Here is a 22,921-nt window from a genome sequence, read left to right as displayed (position 1 = left end):
CGGACCACCAGGGAAGTCCTTCTCTCTTTTACTTTGTGCAAGAGTGGTGCTCACACAGCCATGGTATCCATAATGTCCTGATAACCGTGTTGCTCAGAAGCTCTGGGTGTTCCTAGGGCTGGGGCTGCCGGGATAACTGCTGCTAGCTTTTCCAATGGCTCAGGAACAGTGGTGTTCTCACCTGCTCCAGGGCTTACTAACCGTTTTTCCAGCTGATCACACACCGGTTCCTTTTATTCATCAGCTGGTTTCAGAGTCACAACTTGTGAATTTTTTTATTAGAACTCGGATGGGCAAAAAGTCTGAGAGCTGCTTATGCTAGAAAAGAAAAAAAGACTGGAGACTGTGGATCTTGGCCTATACAAGTTACTCAGTGGAAGCAAAGTGGCACTCAAATTTCAGGAGCCTGATAAATCAGTTTTCAGTAAAAAATCATCTTCAAGCCTATCTGTTTCAGTGGCAAATTTAGGACCTATAACCCAGCTGAAGACACTGTATCCCCAGGCAAAATTACATTACACAAACAAAGCTGCAAGTCTTTTTTTAGGACCTAAAAAGATGAATTGTTACTTCAAGAAGAGTATTTCAAAAAACAACTGGAAGATGTGGCAGCCAGACTGAGGCTAATGACATGATTTCAGTCACGGTGAGTATCAGAGCCGGGAACTGCACAGCACGGAGCACCCGGATGGCAGACAGAGCGCTCACCCACACTGGGAACACCGGGGGCCTGTACTTGAGGTTATCCATCCACTGAAATTTACGGCACTGTGATCAAAGGGGAATCTCCCTGGAAAGGGAAGGTCTACCGCAGCCTCGAGAGGTGGGAGAGCAGGTGGAGAGGCTGTGGAGCGAGCTGTGTCAGCCCACAGGTCTCCAGGAAGCCTGGGTGCACCTCCCAGGGTCTGCCGAGCACAGCCCTTCCAGGGAGCCCGCAGGCTCATGAGGTGACGATGACACCAACTCCTGCTGCGTCTCTCTGCTTCTCGTAACTGGGAATACCGGCTTTGCTGAACTGATAATTCCTTCTTTATATCTGTGTGGCTTTCAAATTTCAGGGAACCATCATTTCTTTGTGAAGAAAAACAACCAAGTTTTATTCTATCCCACAAATCTAATAAGATCAAGGCTGCCCAGTTGGTTATTACACCTTGACTGTGAGGATTAGCTGCTCTGAGGCAGAAACAATTAGATTAAAAAAACTGAATTACTTGATCAAAGGGTTTTATATATAAAAATATGTACATTGTAGAATATACTATATATAAAGGGGCTTCCCAGGTAGTACAGTGGTAAAGAATCTGCCTGCAATGCTGGAGACTCAGGTTCAACCCCTAGGTTGGGAAGATCCCCTGGAGTAGGAAATGACAACCCACTCCAGTATTCTTGGCTGGAAAATTCCATGGACAGAGGAGCCTGGCGGGCTACAGTCCATGGGGCCACAAAGAGTTGGACATGACTGAGCAATTGAGCACGTACATATATATAAAGAATTAAAGAAATTAAACAAATTGACTTGCTGCTTTTTTCTTATCAGTTTTCTATCTGATTTTTTTATGGTTGAGACTACACACTTTTGAATTATATTTTTTTCTGCATTCATCTATCGTTAACATTCCAACATTTTCATACCATTAAAAAATTCTTCATAAACCATTTTAAATGGCAGGAATGTACTGCAATATAACCAGTCATGGTCTCAGAACATTTATTATTAAAAATAACACTAAAGTAAATTCCACACCTGTTTCAGATTTGAGTACAGTCCACCATACTGTTTTCCAGAAAGGGTCTCAGCCTCTCATAACACTGTTCCCGTTACTTAATAAAAGTTTGCTAATACGGAAGGTAAAAATCTCTGTTTTAAATGTTAATTCCTTTGATTATTAGTAAAGCTGCACTTAAAAAACATTTGTATTTAGCTCTCTGCTTCTTCCTCTCCAATAGTCTCCTGACAGCCTTGGGTAATTGACTATTTGAGCCTCATGCTTCTCTTACCACATTTTTACAAGGTCTTCATTATGTTTTATTTTTGAAGATACAGTTCCCAGTTTGCTGTTGCCTTTCGATTTTGTTTATAGATACAGAAGCATTTAGTTGTTTAGGTTTTCAATCATTTAGAGCAGTTACTTCCTTTAGGGTTTGTTTTTAAGCTTAGGTTCTCTTCCACATTTAAAAATATCAGTACTTGTATTTGCCTGTAATTTTTTTTTTGCCATGTGGTATGGTATGTGGAATCTTTGTTCCTGGACCAGGGATTGAACCCATGCTCCCTGCTTTGGAAGCATGGTGTCTCAACATGGACAGCAAGGGAAGTTCCTATTTGTAATTAATTTTGATATGAGGACTCAGAATAATTCTCCCCATCAGGTAACCAGTGCCACAAGTTGAATAAACTTCCCTTCCCAATTGTGCTGTGTGCCCAGTCGTGTCTGACTCTTTGTGACCCTATGTACTATAGCCCGCCAGGCCTCTGTCTTTGGAATTCTCCAGGTGAGAATACTGGAGTGGGTTGCCATTTCCTTCTCCAGAGGCTTCCCAGTTAATTTTACATTTTAATTAATTAATTTATTTTTGGCTGTCTTGGGTCTGTGCTGCTGTGCAGGCTTTTCTTTAGCTGTGGAGAGGACAGCTACTCTTTAGTTGCGGTGCACACGGTTCTCATTGCAGTGACTTCTCTTGTTGCAGAGCATGGGCTCTAGGGCATGCTGGCTTCGGTAGTTGCAGCACATGAGCTCAGTAGCTGTGATGCACTGCTGGCTTAGTTGCTCCGCGGCATGTGCAATCTTCCCAGATCACCCATGTCTTCTGCACTGGCAGGCGGATCCTTTACCAATGAGCCAACAGGGAAGCTCCCCAATTAATTTTAAATGCCTTCCTTATCATATACTGTTTTTACATGTTTCTAGTCTATTTTTGGATTTCTGTTTCATTGATCTAGAATGTATTGCAAAGCCAATGTTCATGTATTATCATTTTCTTGCCAAATTCTTTTGGTTATTTTCACTTGAATGTTCATCCAGGCAAATGTTCAAAAAAGTTCATCAAAGGAAAAAAAAACAGTGCAATTTTGATTAGTTAAATATTAATTTGGAGCCCCAAAAACTAAAGTCTGACACTGTTTCCACTATTTCCCCATCTATTTGCCATGAAGTGATGGGACCGGATGCCATGATTTTAGTTTTCTGAATGTTGAGCTTTAGGCCAACTTTTTCACTCTCCTCTTTCACTTTTATCAAGAGGCTCTTTAGTTCTTCTTCACTTTCTGCCATAAGGTTGGTGTCATCTGCATATCTGAGGTTATTGATATTTCTCCCGGCAATCTTGATTCCAGCTTGTGCTTCTTCCAGCCCAGTGTTTCTCATGATGTACTTTGCATATAAGTTAAATAAGTAGGGTGACAATATACAGCCTTGATGTACTCCTTTTCCTATTTGGAACCAGTCTGTTGTTTCATGTCCAGTTCTAACTGTTGCTTCCTGACCTGCATACAGGTTTCTTAAGAGGCGGGTCAGGTGGTCTGGTATTCCCATCTCTTTCAGAATTTTCCACAGTTTATTGTGATCCACACAGTCAAAGGCTTTGGCATAGTCAATAAAGCAGAAATAGATGTTTTTCTGGAACTCTAGTGCTTTTTCGACGATCCAGAACATGTTGGCAATTTGATCTCTGGTTCCTCTGCCTTTTCTAAAACCAGCTTGAACATCTGGAAGCTCACAGTTCACATATTGCTGAAGCCTGGCTTGGAGAATTTTGAGCTTTACTTTACTAGTGTGCGAGATAAGTGCAATTGTGCGGTAGCTTTGAGCATTCTTTGGCATTGCCTTTCCTTGGGATTGGAATGAAAACTGACCGTTTCCAATTCTGTGGCCACAGCTGAGTTTTCCAAATTTGCTGACATATTGAGTGCAGGACTTTCACAGCATCATCTTTAAGGATTTGAAATAGCTCAACTGGAATTCCATTACCTCCACTAGCTTTGTTTGTAGTGATGCTTCCTAAGGCCCACAATTTCTTACAACTTTGTAAATCAAACAAATATTCTGAACTATGTCTACATCTAAGTTTTTCCTCAGTGATTCTGAGATGACTCTTAATTTCCTATGTATTTATTCATAATACATTTGACTATTCTATCAATCTCAACTCTCCCGATTTCATTCTTGGGTGCACTTATTATTTTTAGGTTGAACATTACTCCCTGTTGCCAAACATTTTTCTGTTTGGCAAAAAAACACACATTTTTTTGTTTTTTATCCCTTCAATTTTCATGTTTTTTTTCCCCTTTACATTCTCAAGTTATTCACTACATCATTGATTCAAATGTCTGCATTGAATTGAACAATGTGTCTTGATATATAATTCTATTTGTTTTGTTTTTTCTTGCATTTTCTTATTTGCATACATGGAATTTTTATTTTTCTCTTCATGTCAGCCTTTTCATATCATCTTCTTATGGCAAACTGTTTCTAGTTCATACAAGTTTTCTTAAATCTTTCTAAGGATATTAAGTCGATATCCTCTAAGACTTCCTTTTATTTTCCTTCAGAAAATAATTTCAAAAGTTATTTTCTTTCTGAATCTTCAGGGTAATGATTTCTTTTTTTATGAGCTGAAAATTTCATGGGCTCCAAAAAAAAAAGTTTAGTCATTCTCAGATTCATCTTTGTGTGTGGAGGGAACTATCCAAGTGACAGTATGGGATGCCTAGAGTGTTCTCGGCTTCTTTCTTGATCCACTTGGGTGACAAATCTGTCATATCAGAAGTAGATGCTCAGCATCACTAGTTATTAGGGGATGCAAATAAAATCACAATGAGATACCACTTTACATCCACCAGGATGGATATAGTAAAAAAGAAAGGACAATAATTAATGTTGGTGAGGTGGAGGCATTGGAACCTCATACATTGCTGGAATGTATAACTTTATAACTGCTTTGGAAAACAGGCAGTTTCTTAAAAAGTTAAACAATGAGTTTCCATTTGACTAAGCAATTCTACTTCTAGGTATTTATTTATTTATAAATTAATTAATTAACTTGTTTACTTTTGGCTATGCTAGGCCTTTGTTCTGTGCTCGGGTTTTTTCTAGTTGGGGGAGCAGGGGCTACCCTTTGTTGTGGTGCTTGGGCTCCTCACTGTGGTTGTGGGGCACAGGCGTAGGCACGAGGGCTTCAGTAGTTGCAGCTTGAGGGCTCTAGAGCACAGGCTCAGTAGCTGTGGTGCATGGGCTTAGCTGCTCCGAGGCATGTGTAATCTTCCCAGACCAGGGATGGAACCCGTGTCCCCTGCACTGGTAGGTGGATTCTTATCCATTGAACCATCAGGGTAGTCCCTCCACTCCTAGGTATTTACCCAACAGAACTGAACATATGTTTACACAAAAACTTGCACAGAAGCATTATTCACAAGAGTTAAAACAGTGGATAAACCTAGATGTCTTCCAACTGATGAAGAGATAACAAATGTGGTACCTCATACAATGGAATATTATCCAGACACAAAAAGGAGTCAAGTACTGATAGACACTACAATGTGGATAAATTTTGAAAACATGCTAAGCAAGAGAAATCTGTCACAGAAGAATGCATACTGTATGATTCCATTTGTATGAAATGTCCAGGATAGGAAACTCTACAGAGACAGATTAATAGTAGTTAACAGATTAGTGAACCGGGGGGTGGGGAGTGATGGCTAGTGGATATGTGGTTTGTTTCTGGGATGATGGAATGTTCTGGAATTACACAGCGGTAATGGTTGCACAACCTTGTGAATATACTAAAAACCACTGACTTGTAAACTTTGGGAGGGAGAATTTTATGGTATGCGAATTACATCCCAATAAAAATTTTTTTTTTTTAATTTAAGAAAGAAAAAGCAACTTTAGATGTCTCAAAGATCTCCTTTTAAATTCACCTTATTTTGATGTTTTACTACCTTTAAGGTAAAAACAATTTTCCATCCAAGGTGGCTTACATACTGTAAAATATTGTTTCCTTTATGTTAAGTGATGTTACCTGGCAGCCATCCTGATTAATCCACTTGTGCTGTACTTCATCTCTGGCGGAGTCACTGAGGCCGGCGTGATAAGCCAAGGCAGCAAGGCCATCCTTCTGTAATGTTTCAGCCATTGTGTCACATTCTCGCCTGGAGAGGCAGTAAATTATCCCTGAGTCATCTGCCAAGAAACCAAAACAATCTTGTGAAATGAGGACAGGTAACATAAACAATGACGTAACTTACATGATGTTCTTAGAATTGTCTGAACTGTAAATAGACCTTCAGTTTTCTGACAGCAGAGGAGAATCACATAGGTAGAATAAATCAAGCAAGGAATAACATGTGCTGGAAATGACAAGATTTGACTTGCAATCCTGTTCCTCCAAATGGACCTAGAGGCACCCTGGCTCTGTTTCTCACTGGCTATACAATAGGAAGGCACTCCTACACAGACTTGTAGAAAGCATATGGTAATATGTATCAACAGCCTTAGAAATTCTCCTTCCTTTTGACTCAGTTTCCTTCTGGGAAACAAATCGAAGAAATAAAGTGACCCAAGGACTTATTTAAGAAGTTCTGTTTACAGTTTTTGGCCGCATTGTGCAGCATGCAGGATCTTAGTTCCCCAGCCAGGGATTAAACCCTCGCTCCCTGCAGGTGGAAGCGCAGAGTCTTAACCACTGGACCACCAGGAAAGGCCCTATAGTTTTTAAGATTAAAAAAAAAATTTAAGGGCCAACATAGGACATAATTAAGAAAGAAAATTACAAGCAACCATTCAGTGTTTTCTAAGTTTTTAAAAAGACATGAGAAAATGTTTAAAAGAGGTAAAGGGTAGAAAACACTGTATATACAGTAGGCTAATGGAAAGAAAAATACACACAAAAATTACTGGAAGGAAATAAGCCAAAATGGTAAGAGTAAGTTAACTTGTCCTATGGTAAGGTTTGTCTTTTCATTCTTTCTTTCCTTCCTTTCTAAATTCTCTTCACTATATTATATTTACTGCTGTTTGTATGCACATTATTTTTAAAAATCGGAAAATAAAAGGCAGTAAAGAAAAAGACATCTCTCTGTGGAAGAGCCAAAGATACAGATACACACACAAGGCTATTTATATTAGCTCCCTGGGTGGTGGGGGTGGGGGGGATGGAAAAGGAAATCACTGACTTTTTCCTTGATCTATCTCTGTATTGTTTGATTTACTGAAACAAATGTGTATGCTAATTCAAAAAAATAAAATAGAGATGTTTAACAACAACAACAACAAAAAATGCTCCATGGAAAAGTAGCTAAGACGTTACATGGAAAACTACCATGAATTTCGGAATCTCATTTTAGTTAACAGGACTCAAAGGCAGACACACTTGGGAGAAGGCGCTAGAACAGAGTTGCATAATTCACACACCAACAGCAGCCAGAAGAAAGACTGAAACCACGAATAATACAGGTGTGTAGGAGGGGGTATTTAATATGCTTTTTATTAGGGGTTATTGCTAACAAACCAAATGAGATTTTCTAATTTTCAGAACTGAGAGAGTTGCAATATTCTGTGCTATAAACAGCAAGTAAGCGCTACCATGAGAAAAGAAATGCTTAATATGCAATTTTATATATTCAACCGTGGCACTAAAAAGACATTTATCACTTCCAGACATAATTCATCACAAGGCTGTACTCACGTGGGTGATGCTTTCTGATCCATTCTAAGCAATCAAATGCCACCTTTTTAGGTTTTTTGGGTAACACATAGTATTTTAGATTGTGTCTGTTGAAGCTCATGCTAAACCTAAAAGAAGTCAGAAACAATAAAATTTCGCTATTATGAGAAAATATGTTTAGCCACCTTCGAAACCTGAACACTGATTGGGCTTCCCTGGTGGCTCAGTGATAAAGAATCTACCTGCAGATGCGGGAGACACAGGTTTGATCCCTGGTCCAGAAGATCCCATGTGCTTCGGAGCGACCAAGCCCGTGCGCCACAGCTATTGAGTCTATGCTCTGGAGCCTGGAAGCTGCAACTACTGAAGCTCAGGCACCCTAGAGCCCGTGCTCCACATTGAGAAGCTATTGCAATGAGAAGCCCGTACTCAACTAGAGAGTTGCCCCCACTCCCCAAAACTAGAGAAAAGTTCTCGCAGCAACAAAGACCCAGCACTGCCAAAATAAGTAAATGAACAAAATTATAAAATAAAAAAAATTAAGTACTGGTTTTCTACAATGCAAACCTAATCATCAAGTTGTCTTAAAGTGAATATAACTACTGGCAACTTATATAATAAAACACAGCTGGAAGTTAGGTTAAAGATTAAGAATGGTGATAAGGAGGGTATGCCTATGGGACTTGATGACAATCAGAAGGAAGGCAAAAGAAAAAAATATGCAGAAAAGACAGGAGCCAAGTTTCCAAAAACAAGGTAGATTAAAAGCAGAGATGGTTAAAACATTATTTAAAAGATGAAGAAATTCATAGAGAAACCATACATAACTTTAGGCTACCAACATCCCCCAATTCTAACTGTGCACAGAAGGGTGGGGGCTTCCCAGGTGGCGCTAGTGGCAAAGAACCTGCCTGCCAATGAAGGGGATGCCAAGGGACGTGGGTTCGATCCCTGAGTCGGGAAGATCTCCTGGAGGAGGGCATGGCAACCCACTTCAGTATTCCTGTCTGGTGAATTCCATGGACAGAAGAGCCTGGTAGGCTACAGTCCATGGGGTGGCGAAGAGTCGGACACAATGGAAGCAACTAGCCACGAATGCACACCAACAGTGGAGAGCTGGCTGCAAGGCCCCAGGAGGTGAACTTTGCAGACCCTGATCACTGCCCTTTGCTCTGTGCTCAGAGGGAACGTGACTGACTCTGAGACGGATGTGCTCTTCGTCCTCTGGCCTTTCGCTCTTGGTCTCCCATGTCCCCTATCTCCTCTGTGAGCTCTGCCTCTCCATTATCTCCTTTCCTGTGCTCTAGTCTCTTCTGTGAACTCTTCCCTTTTATCTCTGTATATGTACCTGGACCTTCCAATCCTGAAAACAAAAGCTTCTCTTGACCCTTCATACGTTCCACTGCAGCTGGCATCCCACTTTGTTCTCTCCCTCCAAAGGCAGGTTTCTCAGAATCCTCTAGTGCCCCCAACCAACTGGCTTCTGCCATTACCATTCGACCAAAATTGCTTTATCAGAGCTTTGAGAAGCTGGAGAAGGATAATGAAATTGTTATAGGGTCCTTGGCCCTGGGGAGACTCTGAAATTGCGCCAGGTTCCAACATGGCCCCAGGAAGGAGAGAGAACATGACTAAGGAGTTAAGGTTAGAGAATGAAGACATCTCAGTGCGTGGGTGGATGGAAAGGAACAAAGATCATGAACTGCAGTAACCTGTGGTAAGGAGGTAGTCTATACACAGGGGGTGAGGATCAGAGGAATGAAAGACAGCGACTAAAACCGCTGCCTTTCTGTCTTTATATCTAAGTCCTAGCTAGATGGGTCCAGGTTTGGTTGCCATTGATATCAAGATAAACACTTAATTTTAGGACTAAAGAATGCTTCACATGTGAGGCAGGCATGTTCCTGAGGGGACCGCTATGCAGATAAGATGGCCACACAGTAGGCGGCAGAAATCAACTGCATCTGGTATCTGCCCTGGTCTTCTGTCAGACCTCATTCTCTTACCTTTCCTTGTCACTCTCTGCTGTTTGCTAGCCTTACCAAAACCTCTATCAGCTCTCACAACCATGGGGCTTCTCCCGACTTATAGGAGAATCAGCTCCCAAAATACTTGGCTCTTCTCTTCTTCTTCCCCTGTATTATCCTCTTCAGGGACTGCACTCTCACTGCTTTAAACAGCATCCAAATATCATACCTGTGAGTTCCAATTTCACTCCCACTGTAGACCTCTTTTCAGAGTTCTAATCCACAGTTCAACTTCTTCCAAATCAGTGGTCTCAATTTGGGGTACGTATACCCCTAAGGGTTCACAAAGACTTTCTTTTTTTTTTTTCACAAAGACTTTCTAAAGGTACATGAGTGAAGATAATCTAACAGGAATCAATTTCCAGATCCTGTTTTCACATGTATGAATTTTCCCTTAAAAGATGGATCTGAGGGACTTCCCTGGTGGTCCAGTGGTTAAGAATTTGCCTTCCAATGCAGGGGACATGGGTTCAATCCCTGGTGGGGGAACTAAGATCCCACACGCTGTGGGGCAACTAAGCCCTCGAGCTGCAACTACCGAGCCCTAGCACAGCACAACAAAAGATCCTGCATGATACAACTAAGACCCAACACAGCCAAATATATAAACAAATATTAAAGGCAAACAAACAAGAAAAAATGGATCTGCGAATGCTGGTAATCAGGACTTTCTGCTCATCGTTTAGTCGCTAAGTTGTATCTGACTCTTTTTGCGAATCCATGGACTGTAGCCCACCAGGCTCCTCTGTCCATTGGATTCTCCAGGCAAGAATACTGGAGTGGGTTACCATTTCCTTGTCCAGGGGATATTCCTGACCCAGGGATAGAACCCAAATCTCCTGCAAGGCAGGCAGAGTCTTTACTGCTGAGCCACTAGGGAAGCCCTTTCTGCTTGATATTCCTGCCCCATTTTTTCCCTTTTACAATTGTCTCTCACTTTTGAAAAACAAACTTTACTTTTCACCATTCTAAACTTTACCATGTGCATTGTTCCAGATGTAAAAACCTCCAAACAAAACGACTGAAAGGTAGTATGGGTGTAGGTGCAATTTTCTTTAATCCAAGTACCAGAGACCCTGGGTAGGGCTTCCTGTCTCTCAATGCTTTACACATTTCTGTTAAGAGTAAAGTACAATATCAGGAAAAATGTATTCTGGCCTTTATTGGGATGATCTGATTTCAGATACACTGACAGAGGTGGCAGGAGAGAAGTTGATGCTCACTTTATGAAACTGGCTTCTTTCATTCCTATTGTCATGAAACGCATTACGTACGGCGTCTTGTGAGACGACTGCTAAACAATACTTTGAAACCATCTCTCTTAAGACATCATGTATATGTACAAAAAACTCAGAGATCTTTTAGTGCTTGAGATGCCAGAAGAATGTGTGGCAGACTGTGGCAAGACGGTACATGAGAGACTTGATACACCCATAGACTATTTTGATTGTTCTCAATTAATTATTTACAATCACTGCCACAGCAAAGGAAACTGCAGTCTTGATAAAATTTAGGCATAAAAAGAATTGCCCAGGAATACAAATGATGTAGATAATTTAAAAACTTGATATGATTTGGGCTTAAGCTGGGAATGGTGCATGAGTTGCCCTACCGATAGGAATGCCGAAATGATTATACACAAGAATGGCCTTATTGATTTCCCCTACATTTTACACTAAACTTTAATTTCAGAACGGTGTTTTATGCATTAAACAAAAAAGTTTTAGGTCAAAAAAGGGGAGACAAAAGCACATGCTAGTGGAATCAGAATCCACTATATCACTGGTGGGAATGAAAAACGGTGCAGCCACTTTGGAAAGCTCTCAAAAGGTTAAAAATAGTTACAATATGATCCAACAATTCCACTCCTAGGGATATACCCACGAGAAATGAAAACATAGGTACACACAAAAACATGTATGGGAAGGTTAATATACCTATGTTCAAACCTATGTTGCTCAAGGGTCCACTGTATTTACACAATTTGTTATAATGAAAAAGTTACATCTCTTAAAGAGTTCATTACATGTAACAAATCTTACTTGGCTTGTTGGAAATGGGATGTTTCACATCAATTGATAAGTGGATAATAAATGTGAAATGCCTATTCAACAAAGATTATTATGCCATAAAAAGGAATGAAGGAATTTCAGGTGGTTTACTGACTAAAACTCCATGCTCCCAATGCAGGGGCCCCAGGTTCCATCCCTGGTTGGGGAACTAGATCCTGCATACTGCAGCTAAGAGTCAGCGCAGTCAAATAAATATTTTTTTTTTTTTAAAGGAATGAAGTTCTGATATATGTTATAACATAGATGAACCCTGAAAACATGTTAAGTGAAAGAAGCAGGGCAGAAACAGGAAGGAGAGAATGGGTGGTGACTACTGAGTACTAGGTTTCTTTTTGGGGTGATAAAAATGTTCTAAACTTAGATTTGGGGGATGGGTGCACAACCTGTGAAAGTACAAACAAACCAGTAAATTCTAACTTTAAATGGGTGAATTCGGTGGTGTGTCAAATGTATCTCAATATTTTTTTTAAAAAAGCTTTGGATCCCAAAATATCTTCACCAAGGGAATATTGGTGTAGACACTGAAATGGTAAATATTATTAGGTCCAGTGTGTCAAGCTCTAGTTATTCTAAGTGATGTCAGGAAACGGAATCACTTTGTGCGCAGCTCTTGCTGCTTTTAGAACTGAGGCACTGTCATGGGCATGTATGTGTACTAAGTAGTTTATGTGACTTGAAAAACAAAGTCAGAATTTTTTTTTTTAACGTAAGAAAGTAAGTCTAGTTTGGCCAATTGTTTTGGCAATGAAAATTGGCTTTGCCAATTAGGTTTCATGGTAGTCATGTCTCATTGTTTGAAAGAGCTAATTGGCAGCCATAAAACTGACAAAACTATTATTTAAAAGCATATCACAGAATAAAAACATATGTCAAAAATATACTAGAAAAGATGTACTGAAACTAATAGCATTTTGATTTTTCCAACTCCTGGATAAAGGAATCATTTGAATGAAAAGAGTAACATGGATATCTAACAGCCATTAGAAAAGTTTGGTAAAGCCTATTTTTAAAGGTATATTTCCCAGAAAAAGTAAAGTGAATAACTAATGATCTGACTTATTTTGCCAGTCAGATGGTTCCGAATTCTTTGCTTTTCACAAAATTTGGAGGACTTAATTGAGATGTCAGCTGAGAGATCATTACAAATAATTTTTGATGACAGATCATTATATAATTTTGGCATAAATATCAGAAGGAATTCAAATAACTGAGCATTAATGCTAGGATAAAATGCTTTCCATTCCCATCTACATGCTTATATGAGCAACATTTCTCAATGCTATAAAATATACTTCTAAAAATAAGAAATATGAACTGACTTGACTGATCCATAGATAAATGTACTGAGAAAAAGTCCTAGCTCATTAAGTTACACATTCCCCATCAAAATTTATCCCTAAGAATTGTTTTAAAAAATGTATTTAAGCTGTTCTGATCAGTCATGTACTACTAATGTTATATATAATTCATTTGTTCAGTTAGGAAGAAAATTTCACTATAGGAAATTTTAAAAAGACAATTAATTTACATATATGTTTTTCTTTCAGGTAAATATAACAGAGTAAGCAATAAGACTTCATGCATAAAAATACATTACCTTAGAGTAAAATTCTATGGGGAAATTGAAAGAGAAACAGTATTCTTTGTTATATTAACTGCATAAATGTCTAGCTCTTATTTTTCTTTCTCAGTTCATATTATAAGGCCCTGAAGAAAAGGAATAAAGCCAATCAATTTTATTTCCATCCTCATATTTCCCAAAGACGAAGAATGTTATCACAGACTGGCAGTAGGAGAGAAGAACAGGGACCATGGCTTCAACCCTAGGGGCACCTGTCATCACCAGGGCCATGACACCACAGCAGTGGGGAAATTTAATCCAAACAAGGGGTCTATGGGCAGAAAAGAAGATCCGAAAAAAAAAAGTAACAAAGTGTTGGTTAAAATCTTTCACTTCCAACTCAGGGATTGAAATTCTCCCAAATATAGAAGCACCAAATATATTAAAGGAGTCAACAGACCTGCCCAAATTTTCATATTTTACCCACATTTACCAAAATTCTTCCGTATGTTTCATTTATTCATTCTTACCGAGTGCCAAGTATACACAGGGCACCACATGCTAGACTCAGGGAATGTACAGTCCATGACTTTTCCAAGATCTCCCCCACACATCCTTGGGAGAACATATTAGAGGTGTCTGCCTCTGAGCCTATATGTGCAATGCTTACTCAAAAAAGACAGATTTGATACTTCCAAAAAGCTATTCAAAAGGTGAATTGAATTTAGATCACTTCTCTTAATTATGGGCATTTGGCAATTAATATTACTGATTTAAAAGAATAGTAGATTGCATCTGGTATCTATTGATGGAAAAATGCTAAAAACACTGCCTATTTTTTAAAAAGGATTTTATAAACCAGTGGAAGACTTGTAGAAGCAAATTTCCAGCATGTGAGTTCTTCACTAGAACCTAACCTTATAAGGCATCTTAAATACAAAATGTAATATAAATCAATTATGGAAGAAACGATCTTCTTTTGTCCCAAATTTTATAAACAGTCCTCTGCAAGTGAAATTAAAATATGGCATTCCAGTTTTTCTGATGACCTGCACAAAATTCTGAAGACTCTAAAATTCTTGGGTTTATGAATGCCAGTTTAATCTGCAAAAGGTCTCTGAAGCTATCTTAATCTCAAACCCCTTCACACTAGGGCTTCCCTCGTGGCTCAGATGGTGAAGAATCTGCCTGTAATGCAGGAGACCTAGCTTCGATCCTTGGGTTGGGAAGATCCCCTGGAGAAGGGAATGCTACTCACTCCAGTATTCTTGCCTGGAGAATTCCAAGGACAGAGGAGCCTGGCCGGCTACAGTCCATGGAATTGCAAGGAGTCGGACACGACTGAGTGACTAATACCACCTTCACATCCGTCCCCACATATGGCACTTAAAGAGTTCTTATAATCCACCAAAATGCTGCTGTTGTCTTTACTGATCATAATAGTTATAGTGCCAGCTTATTTTCTTTATTTCCAAGTGAGCCAAGCTTTAAGAATTCACCCCAATACATTAGTAGCCATTATTCCCTCAGATATTCCTCAATCTCAAAGCACCCAGTAATAAATTAGAAAGAAAAAATATTTTAACCTTGGTAGACAACAGCTGTTTAAGTAAATGTTTGCTGAGTAAACGGAACCTGTCAGAGAATGTACTTGTCTTTACAAAGTCATACAGAGGTACAAAACAATTCAGTGCAACCTATACTGGGGATATTTTCTTATAGAAGCTTTTGTTATTGAATAATTATGGATTTGGTGGCAAGAAGAAGCACTTTGCTGTTGAGATGAAAACGAAGTAAAAAAAAAGCTGCTGCATATACTTTCTGGACTGTTCTCAACATCCTGGATATAGTTGGGACTTCAGAGGAAAATGACAAAGCAGTAACGTCTGTCCCTTTCATTATATACACTCTACGACAGCAGTCCCCACCCAACTTTTCTGGCACCAGGGACTGGTTTCTTGGATGATGATTTTTCCACAGGAGCTGGGGGGCAGGGGATCGTTTCTGGATTCAAGCGCATTACATTTATTACGCTGCTGCTGATCTGACAGGGGGTGGAGCCCAGAAGGTAAAGGGAGCAATGCGGAGTGGCTGTAACTACAGATGAAGCTTTGCTTGCTTGCCCACTGTTCACCTCCTGCTGTGCAGCCTGTTTAGTTCCTAAGAGGCCACAGTCTAGTAGTAGTCTGTGGTCCTGGTTTGGGGTCCCCTGTTCTAGGATGCATGGGAGCCAAAATTGGATAAATAAAAGCTAATTTATTACTGAGACCATCCTAAGGTTTAACAGGTATGGCATGCACTTTATCCCTAATTTCAAAACTGGTACAGGGATAAGAGTTTTAATTTCAGTGATTGAATAAAAGCCCCAAGGTCTTGGTTCCCAAATTCTGCTGCACATTGGAATCACTTGGGAATTCAAAAAATTAAAAAAAAAAAAACAACAATACATTTTGGCTCCCGGCTCCCCAAATCCTGATGTAATTGGCATCGGAGATGGAAATACACCCTGGAGATGGAAACAGCTGCCCACTTCAGTATTCTTGCCTGGGGAGTCCCACGGACAGAGGAGCTTGGCGGGCTACAATCCATAGGGTCGCAAAGAGTTGGATACGACTGAAGTGACTTAGTACGCACGCACCCCAGGCACTGGGATTTTTGAAGACTCCACAAATGACCCTATTGTGCAACAATCGGGGAAACCACGGCCCCCAGGTTTTAAAATGAATAACTTTCGACAACTTACACCTGAGGCCTGAGAATCTTCAGCTGAGTGAGTATGTCCTTCTGTACCCGGGGGTTGGCCGTGGCAGTGAGAGCCATCACTGGAACGGAAGGGAACTTCTGGCGAAGAATATTCATTCTTTTGTAATCTGGACGAAAATCATGTCCCCACTAGTTGGGAAAAAAAAAAACAACGACTGCTTTTCAGACTACTCGGATCTTCTTTATATAAAGCATACATTTAATACACATATTAAGAACCACATTATTCTTCAGTGAAATAGCAGAATAATTCAATCAACATTTTCTTCTCTCGGCACTCAAGATCTAGATACTGTTGGTGGTGTGTATTCACCGGTGTGTCAAGACATAGAGAACGATACTTACCTGACTCACACAGTGCGCTTCATCAATGACGAAACGTGCCAAGAGCCTCCTCTCATATAGATTCTCCAGAGTAGAGATTAGCCTGTTACTTGCACAGACCTAGACGGGAAGTGTGTTAGTCAGACATTTAAAACCATTTAAACACATCACCGTAAGGATCTGGTTGTCTTTAAGTTCCACTGTGACTTAAGTTGTATTAAAACCACATAAAATTGGTTCTGATTTCAACCTATGAACTGAATTAGAAAAAGTAATAGAAAATAGCAGATGAGACACTCTAGAATGTTCACCCACATTTAGCAAACAGTTATGTATTAGGTCAGTGCTTCTAAAACAATTTCTCAGTGTATCTGGGAGCCGCCACACATTTACACTGGTAACAGGGTTACAGACGTGTTACATGTGTGCATGTTGTTTGGGGGAATCATATGTACAATATATACACACATGTGTGCATGCTCAGTTGAGTCCAACTCTGTGACCCCACGGACTGTAGACCACCAGGCTCCTATGTCCATGGGATTTCCCAGGCAAGAATACTGGAGTGGGTTGCTATTTCCTCCTCCAGGAGATCTTCGAGACCCAGGGATCGAACCTGCGTCTCATGTCTCCTGCACTGGCAGGTGGATTCTTTACCACTGCGCTACCAGGGAAGCCTATATATACATGGCTTGTACATATAAGCCTGTATGTACGTATATTTCATAGCTCAGTCCATAACTGGGCCTAGAAACAATGACATCCCAGTAGCAGTGACGATATCTGGCACCCACGTCTTGACAGACATGTTGTAAGGACACAGAAGCCAGTGCGATGGAGCTTTTCCACTGGCCAAACCTAGGACAATTAAAACATCAAAACACACAATGGTAACTGATTATAACCCACTGATTAACTTAAGAATTCATGATTTCATATTGATAAAAATAAATACGTGGGTAAAATGGAAAGCTTGTCCTTACAGGAGAATACTAATTAAATTAGAAGAATCATCACTTGGCACCCACTACAATAACAACTGGTGGGGACAATAAAACTCAAGTCAAAGTCTCATGCTGCTGCTACTGCTAAGTTGCTTCAGTCATGTCCAACTCTGTGCGACCCTACAGACGGCAGCCCACCAGGCTCCGTCCACCATCCCTGGGATTCTCCAGGCAAGAACACTGGAGTGGGTTGCCACTTCCTTCTCCAATGCGTGAAAGTGAAGTCGCTCAGTCGTGTCCAACTCTCAGCGACCCCATGGACTGCAGGCTTCTCTGTCCATGGGATTTTTCCAGGCAAGAGTACTGGAGTGAGGTGCCATTGCCTTCTCTGAAAGTCTCATGAGACATAGGATATTTACACAGTTTCAGAAACATCATATTAACCAAGTGATCGAAGTTAACAATACCAATAATAGAATGAAACGACATAAATTGCCTCCTGATAGGCTGCACTGAGAACATATCACCACTTCTGTGATATTCCCCCCAAAATGAACAATGCAAATCTAACCAAGAGGAAACATAAAATCAAATTGTGTGACAGCCCACAAAACAACTGGCTTTCACTCAGCTGTCAAGATCATGAAACATAGAAATTGTTTAAAGAGACATGAAGAAAATGGATAATCTAGGATTTTCTTTTGCTATAAAGGATATTATTGGGATAACTAGTGAAATTGGAATAAAGTTTTATAAAGTAGCAGTATTGTAGCAATTAATATTTTCCAATTTTGTTAACTGTACTGAGAATTCCTTGTTTTTAGGACATGCAATGAAGTATTTAGGGTTGAAAGGATATCATGTCTGCAACTACTCTGAAATGTTTAAGGGAAATATAGAGAAAAAATGATAGAGCAGTTACAATAAAATGTTACCATGTAGGGTTTCTCAATTAAAGTTATAGAGGAATTCTTACACTAAACGCATCAGAAATTATGTAAAAAATTTAAAAACATATGTATTTTAGTGGGCTTTAATGAGATAACAGAAAAAATATACTGGTCCCTGCTCCCAGTTTCTGGAATAGGGTTCCTGAAACCCTTGTAAATTCTTAAGTGGTTAGAGCACTGGGGCTCCCCTGGTGGCTCAGTGGTAAAGAATCCGTCTACAATTCAGGAGACAAGGGTTCAATTCCTGGGTCAGGAAGATCCCCTGGAGGAAGAAATGGCAACCCACTCCAGTACTCTTGCCTGGGAAAATGTCATGGACAGAGGAGCCTGGCGGGCTACAGTCCATGGGGTCACAAAGAGTTGGATACGACTTAGCGACTAAACAACAAGAGCACTGGGAGCACCTTTGGTCCTATTGAGGCAACTCTGGTTGGGCTCCTGGGTGGGAACTGGTCACTCGAAAGACTACACCAGGATTAAAAGCTTGGGATTTTGAGTCCTACTCCCATCCTCCAGAGAAGGGAGTCAGTGTAGAAATGGAGATTATAACTGATCATGCCTATGTAAGGAAGCCTCCATAAAATTCCAAAAGTATAGGGTTCAGAGAAGTTCTAAGTTGGCAAACACATCCACATGCTTGGGGGCTGACACACCCCAACTCTACAAGGACCGAAGCTCCTGTGCTCAGGACCCGCCTCGTATACCTCTTCATCTGGCTGTTTATCTGAAGGCCTTTACCACAGCCTTCAATACACTGGTGAATGTAGGTAAGTGTCTCTCTGAGTTCTGTGAGCTGCTCTTGCAAGTCACTGAATTCAAGCAGGAGGAGGTCACAGGAACCTCAGATTTGCAGCCAAGTCAGAAGGAAGTTGCGGTAACCTGTGGCTTGGCACCTGGAGCAGGTGGTAATCTCGAGGGACTGAGCCCTTAATCTGTGGGGTCTGACACTATCTCTGGGTAGGCAGTGTCAGAACTGAGTTAAACTGCAGGACCCCTAGCTGGTGTCACAGAGGACCACTTGATGGAAGCAAAGACCTCCGTGCCTTTGATAACTAGCGTGTAATATTCTATGTGAGAAGTAAAGGAGAGAAAAACAGGAGGGAAAGACTTGGTATTTCCTCACTTGGTAAGGAGAACTGGGTTGTTTTTCTAAAATAGCTGTAATATTATATTTTAAAATAATGATAGAAATACAAACCTTCTCTGGAGTAACATACAGAAGTTTTATAATTGGGTCTTTTTTTGATAACTGGAGGTAAATACTTGTAGCTTCTGAGTCTGTCTTATCACCTGTCAGATATGTAGCTGGGATCTAAGCATAAAAGTAGTAAACAATTTAAATTTTACACATTAATCTGACTCAAACTTACATTTATCTTTAGGTTTTATAAATATTTTATAAGTCACATATCAAATCTGTCAAAGGAAAGAGAATCTCAACATAATAATCAGTATATATTTTTAAAAAACCCTTGTTAACCGTAAGTCAAATAGTCTTCTCACTATTTATTTCCTTTTCTTTTTCCCTGTTTCTTTACTTTGTTAGCTTTTCAGATTTGTAAGGAAGATAAATATGAATTCAGCATCTAGGAGATTCCAATTCTAATGTATGGCCATATTATTTTTTCAGGTAAATGCATCTTTTGGGTTTTAATGCACAACGACACTAAAAGAACCACAACCTCATGAATGGCTGAACAATGGCTACCATTTCTATACTGAGACATCTTTGGGAAGAAAAATCAAACCAGTGGTCTTGTTGAGGGGTGATGGTTCATAACCCTGAGAAGAGTTCTGTTTGATCACAGTATGTAGGATTTAATAGACTGCATTCATAAACTTTTCTTAACCTCAGCCAGGAGGAAAAAGGACATATGTGTGTGGGCATGCACATGTGTATGCATTTTAAGATATTAAGGGAGTGAGAACTAAGCCGATCTGACAGTAGTATAAAAAGAAATCCCTCCATAATAGAAAAAACAAATTTACATCAGCAATACAGGTTAAAGGTTCTTACTAAAATGCATTCTTCCAGAGTAAAACCAGACTGAACTCTAGAAAGTTCTATAATTCATCTGTACCAGAATTTCCAAAGACTTGTACTTAAATGTAACAACCTAATATAACTGCTGTGCTTTCACCTTATAGTTCATGAACTGTTTAATAAAAAATGTTACCCAGAGTACTAAATATAACTGTTTTTAAGTTATGCTATTCTCAGTATTTTTATTATAATTGGTAGTGTTTTAACTTACATCCAAGGAAGTCAGCTTTTGGACTTGATCTACTATAAGTGATCTCAAGGGAGAAATGACAATAGTGACCCCAGGAGAAACACAGGCAGGGAGCTGGTAACACAGGCTTTTACCACCTCCTGAAGGAAATGACAAAAAAGAAAAAAAAAAAAAAATCCATCAAGTTCTATGTTGAGAGCATGAAGGCAAAATGTACAAATGATACATAAAATTTAAAATAACTAACTAATGGGACACCAAATGATATTCTCCACGGTGCCAAAATATGCCATATTTGAATGAGCCAAAGTATGTGGGCAACTTAAATGCGTAAAAATTATCTTTAGGACAATCTTATGTAGGTACACATGATAGCAAAAGCAAGAATCAGGGCAGGAAACTTAAATGCAACAGAAATACCTTAAAAGTCTACTTGAGAAGGATACCCTGAAAAATGCCCCCTTGAAACCCTAGAGGGTCTTGGAAAGCCTTGAATGAAAACTGCTGGATGAGGAGGGTGAGAATTCTACCACTGAACTGCCAATGCCTCAGACTGCTGGACAAGACGGATGCCAGGGCCCTCTCTCCAGCTTTAGTTTTGCAGTGCCAAAGTGGAGTCAAAACAGGAGACACAGACTGAACGACAAGTTAATAAAGTATGAAAAGCTGCTGACTAAACAAACCAACACCATCTAAAATGTAAGATCAGTTTGAGAAAATTCAGATGCCTAGTCAACGTTATTTAATGATGATGGCCACAACTGATTGCTGGAGGTCACAACAAAGGCGAGTAAGAGGCAGAGGCAAGACTAGAGGTAAGTAACGAAACCCAAACTTTCCACACTGCTGCTTGCTTTCTTTTCTTAATTGAAGCATAGGTGATTTACAATGTTCCCCTGCTTCTTATCCTAATGGCTGATTTAATATTCTTACTTGGATGACTGTAAATCACTCAACAGCCATTATACACTTTAGCAGCACAATGAAAAGTATTGCATCTCTTCAAAACTGAAGACAAGAAGAACTATGTTCCAGGCTTTTCACTTAATCCTCATGACGCTCTGTGAAGTGGGTGCTTTGGTATTATTCCCACTGCACAAACGAGGAGCCTGGGTTTGGGGGGTGAAGTGCCTTGCTCACAGCAGCACTGTTAATAAGTGGCAGAGCTGTGCTTTGAGCCCAGGGCATCACTCCAGAGCCGAAGATTTCAACCACCAGGCCACACGAGGTTGTGCCAAATAAACTGCCAGAAGTGGTTGTGGTCTCTGACAGTAATTTTTTTGTTCCTGTTCCAGGCTAATTTAGACTAGAAAAAAAGAAAACTTCCCAAAGGAAAATCCTCGATCAATTCAACACAATGAGCTTTGAGGTGAGGATCTTAAAGGGCAATAAATGTTATCATGTCAACAACTAGAACAGAGGATATGAAGTAACATACTTTCCCAACTGTGGCATGGGAGGGTTAGAGGCCCCTAAATGATAGAAATATGGTGTAGGTGTTCTTTTTATTTCTATTAAAGGGCTTTCATTTAACATCTGCCAATGGATTCCTGCCAATTCATATCTAAAAATACATACCAGTGGGCATTAAAATAAAACAGTCTTCGCCAAGCAGTGCAGCATTGATCGCCTCTAGCTGATTAGTTCTAAAATTATGCAGGCCAAATTTCTTATGAAAAATCTTCATCATTTCTTTTGTATGAGGAAAATTAAGACTCTGGAAACGCTCGTGTTTCGGATTTCTGGATGCTAAATTCTGCTCCGTCTTGTCTAAGAAAATAATCAATGTTAAGAGAAATCAGGGCGTTATTGTAACCAATCAGCTTTGGCATTTTAACCCATTGCCCTGTAGAATTGCTGGTGTATGGCTTGCTACAGCACACCCTTCTTTACCTGTTTATCAGGGTTTCCTTGCTGCCCAGTGTCAAGGCCACCAGAGACTTCCTAAGGGCCAAGTTCAAGTTTTTCCTTGATTTTTTTTACAGCACCTACCCCTCCTATATATTCTCTCCTCCTTCTCTTTTGAACTTCAAGACAGTCATGGGGGGACTTCCCTGGTGCTCCAGTGGCTAAGACCCTGTGCTCCCAATGCAGGGGGTCGGGGTTCTAACCCTGGTCAGGGAACTAGATCCCACATGCCTCAACTAACAGTTTGCATGTCGCACTAAGACCCGGAACAGTCAAATACATACATACATATTTAAAAAAAAAAAAAAAGACAGTCCTGGGTTTTCTACTCACTTTAACTTCCTTTTCCTGGCTCCATTTCCTCCACCTGCCCCTGAAATTTGGGAGTCTCTGACACTTGGGACTGGGCTCAGCAGACATTCTTTTTTTGGAATTTTCCTAGTCCTTTGACCTTAAACATCGCTGATGTGCACAGA

The 22,921-nt window shown here is 40.0% G+C and overlaps 1 protein-coding gene across 12 annotated transcripts in view; it reads right to left on the bottom strand.

Moving 5' to 3' along the window:
- Positions 1-22,921, bottom strand: part of BLM (BLM RecQ like helicase) — an 85,926-nt gene that overhangs the window by 23,064 nt on the left and 39,941 nt on the right. For all 12 annotated transcript variants that reach the window (XR_014070466.1, XR_014070470.1, XR_014070467.1 and 9 more), the window contains 7 exons: positions 22,116-22,307; positions 20,559-20,677; positions 19,502-19,615; positions 16,431-16,529; positions 16,066-16,214; positions 7,684-7,790; positions 6,019-6,179 (listed from right to left, as the gene is read on the bottom strand). Coding sequence is in view for 5 of the 12 variants with exons in the window: in XM_081546965.1 (XP_081403091.1) it covers positions 6,019-6,179; positions 7,684-7,790; positions 16,066-16,214; positions 16,431-16,529; positions 19,502-19,615; positions 20,559-20,677; positions 22,116-22,307 (941 nt within the window). In the remaining 7 variants the exon portion in view is untranslated. The remainder of the gene's footprint in view (positions 1-6,018; positions 6,180-7,683; positions 7,791-16,065; positions 16,215-16,430; positions 16,530-19,501; positions 19,616-20,558; positions 20,678-22,115; positions 22,308-22,921) is intronic.

Source organism: Giraffa tippelskirchi, chromosome 12 (assembly GCF_054371585.1).
Source record: "Giraffa tippelskirchi isolate mGirTip1 chromosome 12, T2T-mGirTip1v1.2.pri, whole genome shotgun sequence".
Classification (NCBI taxonomy): Eukaryota; Metazoa; Chordata; class Mammalia; order Artiodactyla; family Giraffidae; genus Giraffa; species Giraffa tippelskirchi.
This window is presented reverse-complemented; position numbering and strand designations above follow the sequence as displayed.